Source organism: Oryx dammah, unplaced genomic scaffold (assembly GCF_014754425.2).
Source record: "Oryx dammah isolate SB20612 unplaced genomic scaffold, SCBI_Odam_1.1 HiC_scaffold_18, whole genome shotgun sequence".
Lineage (NCBI taxonomy): Eukaryota > Metazoa > Chordata > Mammalia > Artiodactyla > Bovidae > Oryx > Oryx dammah.
Genome location: NW_024070202.1, coordinates 56,425,602 through 56,443,563, shown reverse-complemented (window position 1 = coordinate 56,443,563; position 17,962 = coordinate 56,425,602). Strand labels below are relative to the sequence as shown.

General features: G+C 40.3%; 1 protein-coding gene across 1 annotated transcript in view; it reads left to right on the top strand.

Annotated features, from left to right (window-relative positions):
* ZNF277 (zinc finger protein 277) overlaps window positions 1-17,962 on the top strand; it is a 133,934-nt gene that overhangs the window by 56,600 nt on the left and 59,372 nt on the right. The window contains exon 2 of the mRNA XM_040260164.1: window positions 13,095-13,296. Within this exon, the coding sequence (XP_040116098.1) occupies window positions 13,095-13,296 (202 nt within the window). The remainder of the gene's footprint in view (window positions 1-13,094; window positions 13,297-17,962) is intronic.

The following is a 17,962-nucleotide window of genomic DNA, read 5'->3' as shown; positions in this document are numbered from 1 at the left end:
ATCCGTCCCCACACATGCTCCCACTCTTAGTAGGAGTTTAGTAAATTGATCTTTTAAATATTGGGCTTCATTAATTTACAAAATGAATTATTAGCCCCAGGGTAGTTAAATAAAATATCTTAATTATACCTTTATTCTGAGCTTTATAGATTAATTATGGTTAAATCCTAGACCCCATCTTTGCAGTTTTCCAAATGCATCTGCAGGGGAGCCATTCGTAGAAATCAAAGAACTGACTTGTTTAGGAAGTAGAAGGCCATTTTTTAGTGTAATTTTACTTTTAAGAATTTAGAAATCAATAAACCTTGGAGTTTTAATTTTTTCAGAATAAAATCAACACATAACCAATGAATTGATTAGGCATTTAAATCCTCTGGAAAGATGTGGTTTCTTCAGATCAAAAGCTTAGAGAACAATCCTGAAAATATTGTCCAGGCTTGTTAGAATATGTAGGTAAACTATAATCAAAGGCTTCCCAGGTGGCTAAGACAGTTCATAAACTGCCTGCAAATGTAGGAGACATGGGTTCAACCCCTGGGTCAGAAAGATTCCCTGGAGGAGGAAATAGCAACTCACCCCAGTATTCTTACCTGGACAGTATTCTTGTCCATGGAAATCCCATGGACAGAGGAGCCTGGCAGGCTACAGTCCATGAGGTTGCAAAAGAGTTGGACATAACTGTGTGAGCACGCATGCAAGCTATAATCAAATAAATTACACTAATATCTATAAAGCACAAATGTAAAGGAAATGTTTACATAGGAAACTAGGAGTTTATTTATAGCATTTTTAGGATTAAAACAGCAAAAGCAAAAAAAAAAAAAAATACTCTACTTATCTCACTATTCCAGTTTTTATGCCCTTCTGGAACTAACACCCAAAAAAGATGTCCTTTTCATTATAGGGGACGGGAATGCAAAAGTAGGAAGTCAAGAAATACCTGGAGTAACAGGCAAATTTGGCCTTGGAGTACAGAATGAAGCAGGTCAAAGGCTAACAGAGTTTTACCAAGAGAATGCACTGGTAATAGTAAACACCCTCTTCCAACAACACAAGAGAAGCCTCTACACATGGACATCATCAGATGGTCAATACTGAAATCAGATTGATTATATTCTTTGCAGCCAAAGATGGAGAAGCTCTCCACAGTCAGCAAAAACAAAAACAGGAGCTGACTGTGGCTCAGATCATGAACACCTTATTGCCAAATTCAGACTTAAATTGAAGAAAGTGGGGAAAACCACTAGACCATGCAGGTATGACCTATCAAATCCCTTATGATTATACTGTGGAAGTGAGAAATAGATTTAAGGGAGTAGATCTGATAGAGAGAGTGCCTGAGGAACTATGGACGGAGGTTCATGACATTGTACAGGAGGCAGCGATCAAGACCATCCCCAAGAAAAAAACCTGCAAAAAGGCAAAATGGTTGTCTGAGGAGGCCTTATAAATAGCTGTGAAAAGAAGAGAAGTGAAAGGCAAAGGAGAAAAAGAAAGATATACCCATTTACATGCAGAGTTCCAAAGAATAGCAAGGAGAGATAAGAAGGCCTTCCTTAGTGATCAATGCAAAGAAATATAGGAAAACAATAGAAAGGGAAAGACTAGAAATCGCTTCAAGAAAATTAGAGATAGCAAGGGAACATTTCATGCAAAGATGGGTACAATAAAGGACAGAAATGGTATGGACCTGATAGAAGCAAAAGACATTAAGAAGAGGTGGCAAGAATACACAGAAGAACTATACAAAAATGATCTTCATGACCCAGATACTCACGATGGTGTGATCACTCACCTAGAACCAGACATCCTGGAATGCGAAGTCAAGTGGGCCTTAGGAACCATCACTATGAACAAAGCTAATAGAGGTGATGGGATTCCAGTTGAACTATTTTAAATCCTAAAAGATGATGCTGTGAAAGTGCTGCCCTCAATATGCCAGCAAATTTGGAAAACTCAGTAGTGGCCACAGGACCGGGAAAGTCAGTTTTCATTCCAATTCCAAAGAAAGGCAATGCCAAAGAATGCTCAAACTACCGCACAATTTCACTCATCTCACATGCTAGTAAAGTAATGCTCAAAATTCTCCAAGCCAGGCTTCAGCAATACGTGAACCGTGAACTTCCAGATGTTCCAGCTGGTTTTAGAAAAAGCAGAGGAACCAGAGATCAAATTGCCAACATCTGCTGGATCAGGGAAAAAGCAAGAGAGTTCCAGAAAAACATCTATTTCTGCTTTATTGACTAAGCCAAAGCCTTTGACTGTGTGGATCACAATAAACTGTGGCAAATTCTGAAAGAAATGGGAATACCAGACCACCTGACCTGCCTCTTGAGAAATCTGTATGCACATCAGGAAGCAACAGTTAGAACTGGACATGGAGCAACAGACTGGTTCCAAATCAGGAAAGGAGTACATCAAGGCTGTATATTGTCACCCTGCTTATTTAACTTATATACAGAGTACATCATGAGAAACACTGGGCTGGAAGAAGCACAAGCTGGAATCAAGATTGCTGGAGAAATATCAATAAGCTCAGATATGCAGATGACACCACCCTTATGGCAGAAAGTGAAGAAGAACTGAAGAGCCTCTTGATGAAAGTGAAAGAGGAGAGTGAAAAAGTTGGCTTAAAGCTCAACATTCAGAAAACTAAGATCATGGCATCAGGTCCCATCACTTCATGGGAAATAGATGGGGAAAGAGTGGAAACAGTGTCAGACTTTATTTTTTTGGGCTCCAAAATCACTGCAGATGGTGACTACAGCCACAAAATTAAAAGATGCTTACTCCTTGGAAGAAAAGTTACAACCAACCTAGATAGCATATTCAAAAGCAGAGACATTACTTTGCCAACAAAGGTCCATCTAGTGAAAGCTATGGTTTTTCCAGTAAGTCATGTGTGCATGTGAGAGTTGGACTATAAAGAAAGCTGAGTGCTGAAGAATTGATGCTTTTGAACCATGGTGTTAGAAAAGACTATTGAGAGTCCCTTCTTCTGCAAGGAGATCCAGCCCATTTATCCTAAATGAAATCAGTCCTGAATATTCATTGAAAGGACTGATGCTGAAGCTGAAGCTCCAATACTTTTACCACCTGATGTGAAGAACTGACTCATTGGAAAAGACCCTGATGCTGGGAAAGATTGAAGGTGGGAGGAGAAGGGGACAACAGAGGATGAGATGGTTGGATGGCATCACCGACTCAATGGACATGAGTTTGAGTAAACTCCAGGAGTTTGTGATGGACAGGGATGCCTGGTGTCCTGCAGTCTGTAGGGTTGCAAAGTCAGACACAACTGAGCGACTGAACTGAACTGAACTGATCAATTAATTAGATGATCATATGAGAGTAGGAACTAAACCAGTTTTATCTGGATTGAGTATATCACCAAATTACTGCTTTTTTTGTTTGTTTGTTTTCAATTTCACTAATGGTGTGGTGATAGTGGAGCTTCCCTGGTGGCTGCGATAGTAAAGAAGCTGCCTGCAATGCAGGAGACCTGGGTTCAATCCCTGGGTCAGGAAAATCTCCTGGCGAAGGGCATGACTATTTATAGTTTGCAAAAACAGGTTGCAGGGATTTCTGAAAGGGGAAATGATATGTGGGGTATCCTGCAGGTCCTTATAAAGGAATGCTGGAAAAGTTACCAATTATTTGTTGACTTGGGCTTTTATTCTCTCAGACTTAAGGCCAACAGAAACCTCAGTCCATCTTATTTTTTCTTCAAAGTACCAGCAGCCAACTATTTGTTTGGCAGTAATGATATATTGTAAGGTCTAGGACTACCTCTCCTAGCACTTAGGTATGTTGTGAATTCGTGACTGCTTTGTTCCCTGGATAGAACCTTGCCACTCAAAATGTGGTTTGTGGATGGATGAGTGGGGTGACATCATCTGGAAACTGAGATATGCAGAATTTTAAGCCTATCTGCCTCCTGGTTCTACTATGTTAATTCATGTCATCCAAGAAGCACACACCAAGATGGGATTTGACATCTTAAGAGATGTGTTAGGGAAGACGCCAGAGGGAAAAATGAGAAGTAGGTCTGACCTGTGTGAAGGAAAGAGCTAAGGGAGGATTGTGTAGGATCTAAGAGTGTAGCACAGTACTAAGCAATTTTCTGGCAAGTCAAGGGAGAGTCCTCCAGCCAGTGTTACATGTCTTGAAGTTCCATCTCTCACCGGAATGAGTCTGCCTTACTATTTCTGCTGCCTCCAGTCATTTACTAAGAGCACTGTATGGAAAGCTCTGCTTCAGTGGAAGTGGGGTTTCAGAGCACAGGACTGAGGCCTTCTTTCAATTACAGTCATAGCAGCCAGAGATCTCAGTGGCATGTTTCCCTGGCCATGACACCTTCTCAATCAGGTGCATCAACAAAATCTCCAGGTGATTATGTGCATGTTAAACTTTGAGAAGCACTATTCTAGAATACTAATTTGACACTTTGAGGATCTTACCCACAGTCAATAAAATTGTTTATGATCAGCATAGCATCTCCTCAAAAATGCAGTTCTTTGGGGATAGTATTTTTCACAGTTCATTTGAACAGAGTTGCTGTTCAAAGTGAGAACTAGAGCAGATAATTTGTTGTTAATTTGTAACAAATGTGTGAAGCCAATTTGGGGCCAAAGCAGAATATCCAAGATGCTTTGCCTGCTTCCTGAAGGGAGCTAGATACAATTTACTTCCTCTGGCCTTTTAGAGTTTAAGGTTCTTGTAACAAAGAATTATATATTTCTGCTTCTGTTGTCTTTTTACCACTTGGTAAGATAGAAATATGATTCTAATGGTGACTGCTGGAAATAAACTGTTAGGAAAATCTTATTGAGTTGCCTCTGCTGATACAGGGGCTCACTTCAACCATACTAATTTACATAAACTTTATTTTTTTCTTTCTTACAATTTGCATTACTAATTTACATGCAAAATCAAGAGTACTTTTTAAATCCCTAATTAGAGGTGAAATACTTTTACTACACTCAATAGTATTTTTGGTGATCTTGGAATTCAATGTAATTTTTATATCATCATTTATTAATTAGTAGTAGGCTGTTGCCCCAAGGGCCACAGCGCTGAAGACCTGGCTATAAATAAAGTTAGACTACTCTGAATCTTGGGCAGAGAAAGTTCCTCTAAAAACAGACAGCCACAGGTGTTCCCTAAAATAGAATTTACCTAGAAATTGAGTTAAAGGTGTAAGTCTAGGTGTAAGAACCTCTGGTCCACTATTTATCAGCAAACACTTGTCAAATGTAATCTATGTTTCAGGCACTGTATAATTACATCAGAGACCTGGAAATCAGTAAGACTTAGTCCTTGACCTTGAAGAATTCACAAGAGTACTCTAGTGGCAGAAATATACCTGAAAACAGTTAATTACAGCAGAGATATTTGCTGTTGTTGAGCGTGGAGAGAGGGAATCGGCCAAGCAGCTAGGGAGCTGGCAGACACAGAACGGTGCAAGTGCGTCACATGAGACACTGGTAAGAGCTGCCTCTGTCCACCAGGCCTGTCGGGAATATCTAAATTCTGAGCAGATCGCCTGAGCTATCTACACCACAACTGTTTACCATCCCTCTCACAAAGTGGGGCTTCATGTGGCTCAGCTCGTAAAGACTCCACCTGCAATGCGGGAGACCTGGGTTCGATCCTTGGGTTGGGAAGATCCCTGAGAGAAGGGAAAGGCTACCCACTCCAGTGTTCTGGCCCAGGGAATTCCATGGACTGTATAGTCCATGGGGTCACAAAGAGTCGGACACAACTGAGTGACTTTCACTTTTCAGTAAATAAAAATCCTGCTTCTTTACATGTATTCATAGAATTGTGACTGGTAGCTCTAGTCACAGTCTTTTCAGACAGAAACCTGAAAGGCTTCCTCATGTCCTTCTGCTTTACTCCCCGTGGCCAACATTAATCAGGAACTCTCAGTTTAATCTTCAGAGCCTCTTCTCTGTTCCTCCCTTCTGAGCACTGCCAACACTGCTGCCTCAGACAAGCTCTTAAACTTGAACATCTGCTATAGTCTTCCCACTGGTTAGTCTCCCCCATCTTCAGACATGACCTCTTTCCAATCCATTCTCCCCATATCAGTTTAAAACAGGAGTGGCCCTTCTTCCTGTAGGAAAAGGCCTAAACTCCTTAAGGAGTTAGGTATAGGTTGAGAGATCAAAACAAGATCTTAATGACCCACATAACCACAGTGGTGTGCTTACTCACCTAGAGCCAGACATCCTGGAGTGTGAAATCAAATGGGCCTTAAGAAGCATCACTATGAACAAAGCTAGTGGAGGTGATGGAATTCCAGCGGGGCTATTTCAAATCTTAAAAGATGATGCTGTGCAAGTGCTGCCCTCAATATGCCAGCAAATTTGGAAAACTCACCAGTAGCCACAGGACTGGGAAAGGTCAGTTTTCATTCCAATCCCAAAGAAAGGCAATGCCAAAGAATGCTCAAACTACCTCACAATTGCACTCATCTCACACACTAGTAAAGTAATGCTCAAAATTCTCCAAGCCAGGCTTCAGCAATATGTGAACTTCCATATGTTCAAACTGGTTTTAAAAAGGCAGAGGAACCAGAGATCAAATTGCCAACATCTGCTGGATCAGGGAAAAAGCAAGAGAGTTCCAGAAAAAACATCTACTTCTGCTTTATTGATTACACCAAAACCTTTAACTAAACTGTGGAAAATTCTGAAAGAGATGGGAATACCAGACCACCTGACCTGCCTCTTGAGAAATCTGTATGCAGGTCAGGAAGCACAATTAGAACTGGACATGGAACAACAGACTGGTTCCAAATAGGAAAAGGACTACGTCAAGGCTGTATATGGTCACTCTGCTTATTTAACTTCTACGCAGAGTACTCTTGCCTGGAAAGTCCCAAGGATGGAGGAGCCTGGTGGGCTGCAGTCCATGGGGTCGCTAAGAGTCGGACACGACTGGGACTTCACTTTCACTTTTCACTTTCATGCACTGGAGAAGGATATGGCAACCCACTCCAGTGTTCTTGCCTGGAGAATCACAGGGACAGGGGAGCCTGGTGGGCTGCCGTCTGTGGGGTCACACGGAGTCAGACACAACTGAAGCGACTTAGCAGCAGCAGCAGCAGCAGAATACATCATAAGAAACACTGGGCTGGATGAAGCACAAGCTGGAATCAAGATTGCTGGAGAAATATCAGTAACTTCAGATATGCTGGTGACACCATCCTTATGGAAGAAAGTAAAGAACTGAAGAATCTCTTGATGAAAGTGAAAGAGGAGAGTCAAAAAGTTGGCTTAAACCTCAACATTCAGAAAACTAAGATCATGGCATCTAGTCCCATCACTTTGTGGCAAATAGATGGAGAAACAGTGGAAACAGTGGCAGACTTTATTTTTGAGGGCTCTAAAATCACTGCAGATGGTGACTTCAGCCATGAAATTTAAAGACGCTTGCTCTTTGGAAGGAAAGCTATGACTAACTTAGACAGTATATTAAAAAGCAGAGGCATTACTTTGCCAACAAAGGTCAGTCTAGTCAAAGCTATAGTTTTTCCAGTAGTTACATTTGGATGTGAGAGTTGGACTATAAAGAAAGCTGAGCGCCGAAGAATTGGTGCTTTTCAACTGTGGTGTTGGAGAAGACTCTTGGGAGTCCCTTGGACTGCAAGGAGATCCAACCAGTACATCCTAAAGATCAGTCCTGAGTGTTCATTGGAAAGACTAATGTTGAAGCTGAAACTCCAATACTTTGGCCACCTGACGTGAAGAGCTGACTCACTGGAAAAGACCCTGATCCTGGGAAAGATTGAAGGCGGGAGGAGAAGGGGACGACAGAGGATGAGATGGTTGGATGGCATCACTGACTCGATGGACATAAGTTTCAGTAAACTCCAGGAGTTTGTGATGGACAGTGATGCCTGGTTTGCTGCAGTCCACGTGGTCACAAAGCGTCAGACATGACTGAGCGACTGAACTGAACTAGTAATTTGAACCCAAATTCAAACAGTACATTCTTCTGCCTCCAACATCAAAAGACAATTCCTCAATCTTTATTTCTTCTTTAAACTCTGTGTTCAGTTTTGAATTCATATGTACTTATAAGACATAGTGAATTTACATATATTCTGCCAGTGTCCTGCAATCTCCCTTGTATCACCTCCACCAGCAACTCTCAAACCTCAGCAGCCCACATACTTCAAAAACCAGTGGGTACAGTTATCACTCAGTTCAGTTCAGTTGCTCAGTCTGGTCCAACTCTTCATGACCCCATGGACTGCAGCATGCCTGTCCATCACCAACTCCCAGAGCTTGCTCAAACTCATGTCCATCGAGTCAGTGATGCCATCTAACCATCTCATCCTCTGTTGTCCCCTTCTCCTTCTGCCTTCAGTCTTCCCCAGCATCAGGGTCTTTTTCAACCAGTCATCTCTACAGTTAACTACAGTGGTGGTTATCTCTACCATTGTTACTATTTCCTGAGGTTTTACTGCAAACTCTCTACTATTCGTCTGTGGATCATGTGTCTTCCCTTTTGTATATGTGTTCAATGCCAGTTTTTCTTTTTTTCAAACTATTCCTCAATGGACCTAAATGTTCACACATACTAGAACCGATTGCTTATTGTCACTGTAAGAGTATACAGGAACAAAATCATGAGTCTTCAAATTTTATGTATAAGGAACGTGTGGTTTGAGAGACACTCCATTCTAAAGGAGATCAGCCCTGGGATTTCTTTGGAAGGAATGATGCTAAAGCTGAAACTCCAGTACTTTGGCCACCTCATGCGAAGAGTTGACTCATTGGAAAAGACTCTGATGCTGGGAGGGATTGGGGGCAGGAGGAGAAGGGGACGACCGAGGATGAGATGGCTGGATGGCATCACTGACTCGACGGACACGAGTTTGGGTCAACTCCAGGAGTTGGTGATGGACAGGGAGGACTGGCATGCTGCAATTCATGGGGTCGCAAAGAGTCGGACACGACTGAGCGACTGAACTGAACTGAACTGAACTGAAGTTGTATTTGGGAAGTTGAGTTACTGTGTATCCAGAAAACAAACAAACAAAAAAATTAACAGAACAATTTTAGATTACAAGAGTTAATAAATTTCTCCTTATTCCCTGATCATTAGCATTGTGCTCAAATTCTAACAGCATTGATCATAAGACCTAATTTGTTTGCCTTCAGATTGTTAGTCTCTGGACGACAAGGAGAGTACTGGTCATCTTTATTTACCTGGCACATACTCTGTGTACTTTATCCTACCATGAGTACCCACCATCAAGCAGTGTATTGACTTTGTGCCAGGCACTGTTAAGCACTTTACAGGTACAGTATTGAGTCAATTAACCCCCTCAATAATCCTATGACAGAGAGTCAGTTTCTACATCTGTACTACAGTTGAGGAAACTTAGTCACTGAGAGGCCAAGTGACTTACCCTAGACTGCTAGTAAATGGTAGAGCCAGGATTTGAATCCAAGCAGTTTGGCTCTCAAGCATTAGTAGCACTCACAACCTATGTTGTTCTGTTGCATCTGACTCTGTGACCCCATGGACTGCAGCACATCTAGGTTTCCCTGTCCTTCACCATCTCCTGGAGCTCGCTGAAACTCATGTCCATTGAGTCGGTGATGCCATCCAATCATCTCATCCTCTCTCAACCCCTTCTGCTCCTGCCTTCTATCTTTCCCAGCATCAGGCTCTTTTCTAATGTATTGGCTTTTTCTATGATCCAATGGATGTTGACAATTTGATCTCTGGTTCCTCTGCCTTTTCTAAATCCAGCTTGAACATCTGGAAGTTCTTGGTTCACGTACTGTTGAAGAGTAGCTTGAAGAATTTTGAGCATGACATTCCTAGCATGTGAAATAAGTACAACTGTGCTGTAGTTTGAACATGCCTTGGCATTGCCTTTCTTTGGGATTGGAATGAAAACTGACCTTTCCCAGTCCTGTGGCCACTGGTGAGTTTTCCAAATTTGCTGGCATATTGAGGGCAGCACTTGCACAGCATCATCTTTTAAGATTTGAAATAGCCCCGCTGGAATTCCATCACCTCCACTAGCTTTGTTCATAGTGATGCTTCTTAAGGCCCATTTGATTTCACACTCCAGGATGTCTGGCTCTAGGTGAGTAAGCACACCACTGTGGTTATGTGGGTCATTAAGATCTTGTTTTGATCTCTCAACCTATACCTAACTCCTTAAGGAGTTTAGGCCTTTTCCTACAGGAAGAAGGGCCACTCCTGTTTTAAACTGATACGGGGAGAATGGATTGGAAAGAGGTCATGTCTGAAGATGGGGGAGACTAACCAGTGGGAAGACTATAGCAGATGTTCAAGTTTAAGAGCTTGTCTGAGGCAGCAGTGTTGGCAGTGCTCAGAAGGGAGGAACAGAGAAGAGGCTCTGAAGATTAAACTGAGAGTTCCTGATTAATGTTGGCCACGGGGAGTAAAGCAGAAGGACATGAGGAAGCCTTTCAGGTTTCTGTCTGAAAAGACTGTATGACTAGAGCTACCAGTCACAATTCTATGAATACATGTAAAGAATACATGTACAGTTCTTCTGTGTGTTCTTGCCACTTCTTTTTAATATCTTCTGCTTCCGTTAGTTAGGTACATACCATTTTTGTCCTCTATTGTGCCCATCTTTGCATGAAAGGCCTTCCCTGGTGGCTCAGAGGTTAAAGTGTCTGCCTGCAATGCAGGAGACCTGGGTTCAATCCCTGGGTCGGGAAGATCCCCTGGAGAAGGAAATGGCAACCCACTCCAGTATTTTTGCCTGGAGAACCCCATGGACAGAGGAGCCTGGTGGGCTACAGTCCACAGGGTCGCAAAGAGTCAGACACGACTGACCGACTTCACTTTTACTTTCACTTTCACTTTGCATGTAATGTTCCCTTAGTATCTCTAATTTTCTTGAAGAGATCTCTAGTCTTTCCCATTCTATTGTTTTTCTCTATTTCTTTGCACTGATCACTGAGGAAGGCTTTCTTATCTCCTTGCTCTTCTTTGGAACTCTGCATTCAAATGGGTATATCTTTCCTTCTCTCCTTTGCTTTTCACTTGTCTTCTTTTCACAGCTATTTGTAAGGCTTAGACCTATCACTGTGATTTGGGGAAATTATTTAATTTTTTAAGTCCCAGTTCTCATCTGAAAGATGGGGATTGTGATAATCCTAATCCAACAAGGAAGTTCGGATTGAGAACGTTCTCTAAACACTTTGCTGGTAATTTACAAATAGCAAACATCTAGTAAGGTTAGTTCTTGCTGTTGGTGGTGATTATTAATATATTTTCTTTTCTTCAGTCAAGATAAGTGAATTTACAGATATTTCAGTCAAATTTAGGAGAAGAGCATCTTCCTAGATGGCAGGTTATTGTCTACTTAGAATATGCTGCCTTTTGTTATCTTATTCTAGGGAAGGTAAAATATTGTAGAGTTTCATAAGTATATCCCTATCTCTTTCCTCACCTATTTTTCATGTGCAGGTTTAAGTTCCTACAAAATTTATCACGTAACTGAAAAATATATTCTACAACTAACGAGCTATAGAGTTCCAGAAATCCTTGATTTCATTACCTGATTTATGAATATAACAATTGGTAACATGCCAGTTTTACTAATAATGCTTTTAAAGTGCTGAAATGTTTTTCATATTCTCCCTGTTGTCATGTGTACCCTGTTTTCTCTTTCTTGATATTTAATAATTTTATGTAACTAAGATAAACAGTTTGATTTAGCATCCTCTATTATGAGTGATGTGTTAGAGGACATTCCTTACAGGACACTTTCCCGAAGCTCACTTAAACTCCTCTGTCCCATACTCCCATAAGCCCTGTACATTCCCTGCTTCCCTCCCTCCCTGCCTCTTCTCTCTCCCTCCCTATCTCCCCATCTCTCTTTCCCTCTCTCCCTCTCTTTCCTTTTACCTTTCTGCCCTTTAGCCTTGATAGTAAGAATAGTATCATGCAGCATCAAACAGGAAACAGCCAGCACTCAGTAGATACTCAGCTAGGTTTTGTTGAGTGAGTGAATGAATGCTGCCCTCTTGCATCATTTATCCAGTTCTGAGACCGGGTTCAGCAGTGTACCAGTAACTGATTCAATTAGTTATTCTTTTTAAAAGGCCTTTAGGAATATAAAAAATAAATAAAATTTAACATAGAATTAAATAGTAACCTAATTCCAGAGTCTGCTGTCTGTGAAATAGCTGTCTTTCTAAAGTTTTCTGCCCTTCTTCAAATGCCAAATGCCTTCCACTAGTTCCCTGGTTGCTAACTACTCGGTAGTATGCCTACAGTGACAGGTTTAGTCTAGAAGACTGAAGAGAAATCGTGATAAAACTGTCTCTAATTCAAGGCCCTTAATTCAGAGCTGCAGATCTTAAAGGCCTCAACTCTTAAAGATTCTGTAGGTGATGTTAGGGAAAGGAATAGTGTAGACATGAAAAAGGTTCATCATGTATGTCTAGTGGTTGAGCATTCATCACAAGAACTTGAATTATGGTACACAACTGTGTAATAAGCAAATGATAGACATAAATCAAATCACAAATTGCCACCTGAGCCACCCAGCACATGCTGTGTCAACCCAACGTGAGACTTACCTTCTTCTCACATGACAAATAGAGACAGGAAAAAGTTTGCAGGTGCAACAGGAAGCAGCTGAAAAGATTGTCCTGGCATCACCTGTAGCCTCAATATATACCATTTACCTCCGAGTGCCGTGACTCTCGGCCATAGGTCACATTTGAGACTTAGAACCTTAACCCGGTGTGCTGCAGCCTCCTCCCACCACCCCAAGTCCCCTCGAGTTGCTGCCATTGGCCACTGTCCAAGAATAGGTTGCACAGCTGTCCTTACAAATGAGTTTCCCCCATTCAAGCCAGCAAATGGGGAGTTTGAGCTGCTTTGTAATACTCGTTGCTTCTGGGTTGCAGAAGCTATTTAAGATGTAATAAAGTATCTTGCTCTCTGGTACTGTGTATTTTCTTTTTGAAATTATGTAAACATCTTTAGGATCCTTTTAATGCAGGAGGTGAGAAATCATCCTACTAAAGGGAGTTGATTTCAGCTTTTTTCCTCTTTCTTTTTGTCTCTCCCAGACACTAAGGATTATATCCTGGAGCCGCTTTCTCTGCCAGAAAGTCCAGGTGGCACCACCAGCTTAGAAGGTTCTCCATCTGTGCCTTGTATTTTCTGTGAAGAACATTTTCCTGTGGTTGAACAAGACGAACTTCTGAAACACATGATTATTGAACATAAGATTGTCATAGCTGATGTCAAGTTGGTTGCTGATTTCCAAAGGTAAATTTTGTTTTCATCCATAAAAGAATTAGATTTACTGTTTCATAGTGGAAAGGTATAACTTAATTATTCCTGTAGAAATATGAAAATTCATACTCTTTTTTCAGGTTTCAACTTAGCCTTTTTTCAACTTTGAGCTTATTTGCATTCTTGAGCAAGTTTTATTTGAAAATGTTACATACTGTTGTATTTCTATAAATTTTGGAAGCAGATCAACTTTCTAAAGAGTTGATAATACTCCCTTTACCACATCTCATGAAATTTTTGGCATTGTTGGTCTCTATCAGATTGATGTCCTTTTTATATTTCAGGATACACACATTCTCCAGCTAAGTGAGTTCTTCCTGACAGCCCAGAATAAACTTGGTAAAAAAAAAAAATTTTTTTTTTAAGCCACCCAAAGGGAGGTTTGGGGGAAAGAGGATCTTGGATCTTAAGTGTTATGATAAAGTTGAAAATTAGAAAAAGACTGAGTCTTTGAACAACCCAGAGGGGTATAAGGGGTATAAAAGGAGACAGCAGCTAACATCAGTGACTGAGGTGCTCAGAGGAAGAGGGTGAGAAGATGAAGAGAAGATAGGTGTGAGTGGTTGAGTAACTGCCAACACTGGACATGGTGAGAAATGTAGGAACCTAACCAGTATAGCTGGATCCTGAAGGGAGCTGGACTTGCTAATTCTAGACTGATTCTCAGAAGTGATTGTCTAAGAGACATGCCTTCTCTCAAACTACCACACAATTGCACTCATCTCACAAGCTAGTAAAATAATGCTCAAAATTCTGTAAGCCAGGCTTCAGCAATACGTAAACCATGAACTTCTTGATGTTCCAGCTGGTTTTAGAAAAGGCAGAGGAACCAGAGATCAAATTGCCAACATCCACTGGATCATGGAAAAAGCAAGAGAGTTCCAGAAAAACATCTATTTCTGCTTTATTGACTATGCCAAAGCCTTTGACTGTGTGGATCACAATAAACTGTGGCAAATTCTGAAAGAGATGGGAATACCACACCACCTGACCTGCCTCTTGAGAAATCTGTATGTAGGTCAGGAAGCAACAGTTACAACCGGACATGGAACAACAGACTGGTTTCAAATAGGAAAAGGAGTACATCAGGGCTGTATATTGTCACCCTGCTTATCTAACTTCTGTGCAGAGTACATCATGAGAAATGCTGGACTGGAAGAAGCACAAGCTGGAATCAAGATTGCTGGGAGAAATATCAATAACCTCAGATATGCAGATGACACCACCCTTATGGCATAAAGTGAAGAGGAACTAAAAAGCCTCTTGGTGAAAGTGAAAGAGGAGAGTGAAAAAGTTGGCTTAAAGCTCAACATTCAGAAAATGAAGATCATGGTATTCAGTCCCATCGCTTCATGGGAAATAGATGGGGAAACAGTGGAAACAGTGTCAGACTTTAGTTTTGGGGGCTCCAAAATCACTGCAGATGGTGACTGCAGCCATGAATTAAAAGATGCTTACTCCTTGGAAGAAAAGTTATGACCAACCTAGATAGCATATTCAAAAGCAGAGACGTTACTTTGCCGACTAAGGTCCATCTAGTCAAGGCTGTGGTTTTTCCAGTAGTCATGTATGGATGTGAGAGTTGGACTGTGAAGAAAGCTGAACGCCGAAGAATTGATGCTTTTGAACTGTGGTGTTGGAGAAGACTCTTGAGAGTCCCTTGGACTGCAAGGAGATCCAACCAGTCCATTCTGAAGGAGATCAGCCCTGGGTGTTCTTTGGAAGGAATGATGCTAAAGCTGAAACTTCAGTACTTTGGCCACCTCATGGGAAGAGTTGACTCATTAGAAAAGACTCTGATGCTGGGGGGGATTGGGGGCAGGAGGAGAAGGGGACGACAGAGGATGAGATGGCTGGATGGCATCACGGACTCGATGGACGTGAGTCTGAGTGAACTCCAGGAGTTGGTGATAGACAGGGAGGCCTGGCGTGCTGTGATTCATGGGGTCACAAAGAGTCGGACACGACTGAGCGACTGAACTAAACTGAACTGAAGCAGGTGTAATGGAGTAGTTATGTATAGGTCATTATTAGTTGAAAACACCATGCAAACAATATAGTGGTAGTTAACTAGCTTAGTATAGTTACTGAAAGCACACATTTTGGTGTATCTGGTGAAGTCCCATTTTGAGATGTTCTGCATTGATTTCCCTACCGAACATTAGAGTAGCCAGATATTGTAATATCCTTGCATCTGAATTCTGTATCTGCCAGACTGCATTATTCTCACCAAGCGACTTCTTTCTTAGGATGGATTTTGCAAAGAGCAAGCTGTATTATTAAGAGTGGGCTGTGAAACCCAGCAGGCCTAGGATTGAATGCAGACTCAGTGACTTTCTTACCATATGACTCCCAGCAAGCTACTTACTTCTCTAAGCATCAATTTTCTTATCTATAAAATGGGGGTAACACCAGCCCTCATAAGATTGTTGAGCTTTATATAAAAACAGGGTATGTGTAGCACCAACTAGCATCTGATATCTTTCATACCCAATAAACAGTGGCCAAATTTTTAATTATATTTTGATTACAAAAGATATATTTGAAGTCTTAGTTTTCTGTAACTAGAGCTTAAGTTTTCAATAGGCATTTGTTGCTGACCTGAAGATCTAATTATGGTTTGTAAAATTTGTTTTGAGAAATTTTAATTTCAGATTCTAAGTACTCTAAACTTCTAGAGTAATAGTTTGTTTTTTAAGGACAAATAACCACAGTGCCCACAGGGGTAATATTAGCTATTCTGTAGCCTTTTTGTCCTTCTCAACTGCGTAGCACCTATTCTGAATGTCTGCTGTGTGCCTCCTGGGTGGTGGCTGCTTTTATCCACTTAGCATTGCCACTCAGCATTTGAGTAGACTTGGGGCTGTATGCTTAGGGGGCATAGAAAGTTATATGAGCAATATATGTTACCAACTCCTAGAATGAGCTTTTTTTTTTTTTTGGCCCCACCATGAAACACGTGTGCAAATCTTAGTTCCCTGACTAGAGGTCAAACCTGGGCCCCCTGCAGTGGGAGCGTACAGTCCTAACCACTAAACCAGCAAGGAATTTCCTAGAATAAACTGATTTTTACAGCTTTCAGTGGAAAAACTGTGCTTCTCATTCTCATCCATTGTTCTTTGTTTTCAATTAAAATATTTGTATGTGTGTGTATGTATGTATGTATATACGTGTGTGTGTGTGTGTGTTTTGGGAGTTTTCTCTTACATGATACAAAGTTACATGTAGTCAGATCTGTTGATTTTGTTTTAGACACTTCTTAAGCTATAGAGCTTTGAATTGTTTACTTATTCAAATAACCATTGATAGGAATATCAGCTAAGTTATGCTTCTCTAAATTTTGTATCACTTGGCTTTTCTTTGATGTACAACTATATTTCTTTACTCTTTTTTCATGATATAAATGCAAATTCTCCCTCAGAAATTGCAGGAAAATGTGATGATCAACCAGTGATAATTGAGTAATGTTGAATTTTTCTTTCTTTTCTAAAATCTGTAGGGAATATCTGAATCAGAGTTTGTATTTTATCCTTTGTACTTATGTAAGATAGCTGAGTGGCTATATTTGTTCTAATCAATCTCTCTTTTTATCATTGTTGTCAATCTCATCTGTATGTGGGTAGGAAAATCAAATTATTTGCTAGGTCTCAGGGCTTAAGAGTTGATAATCAAATGTTAAGATCAATCTCATTCTAAATGCAACCATGTAATAAAATGGATGCTTTAATTAAAAAGAGAAAGATGCTTGTCTGACAGAAGTGCTTTCTAAATAAAATGTGTAGTTAGTGTGTACTTTAAATTTGGAAATCTAGATTTTCCTTGTCAACTGTCCTAATTAAATTAGTTTCATTCTCAGGAAGTAAAAACATGATTAATTCAAATTGACCAGGAATGTATATGAATAAACTTTAATACCTTTAAAAATATTGAATCTCCTTTAAGTATTGCCTGCCTGCTATTTAAGTAAACTAAAAATTTCTCTCCAAAACAGTACAAGCATTGACTACTATGATCAGAATTAAACTGGAATCTTCTCAGCATTATATGACTTTTTCTTAACAGTTATTGAGGGGAGGAAGGGACAGTGAGAAGTTCAATTGGCATGAATTAATTCACTCAGAACTGCTTTATAGGTTGAATAATTATTATATGTAATAATTATTATATATGCTTACCAGAAAAGAGTTGTTGCTTCTGAGTATAATAAGTAATAAAGATGATAAATAATAGATAAGAGATGCACTTACCTCATCCTTTGTAAGAAATAAGCTCTAAAGTTTCATGTGGAATATATTTAACATTTTCTTTATTGGAACAGAATAACAGTAAAACTTTCCAAGAGCAAATAAACAAAATCTCTCCTTTGATCCATTTATTAACATAGCTATTTATATAAGCTATTTGCTAGCTTTATGCAGTAGATAAAATTTTTCCAGAAGAAAAATGTTAACTCCTAATTCTTTGCTCCTTTCTATATTAGATTCCACTCATTCCATGCTACTTAATTAACAGCCATATCTCAAATCTTCATGCTTCTGTCAGTATCACACCAGTTACAATGGGGAGTTGGACAGGGAAGATGATATTACTACAAAGATTTCTGGTTGGACATGATTAAAATTCTTTGAAAGAAAGTATT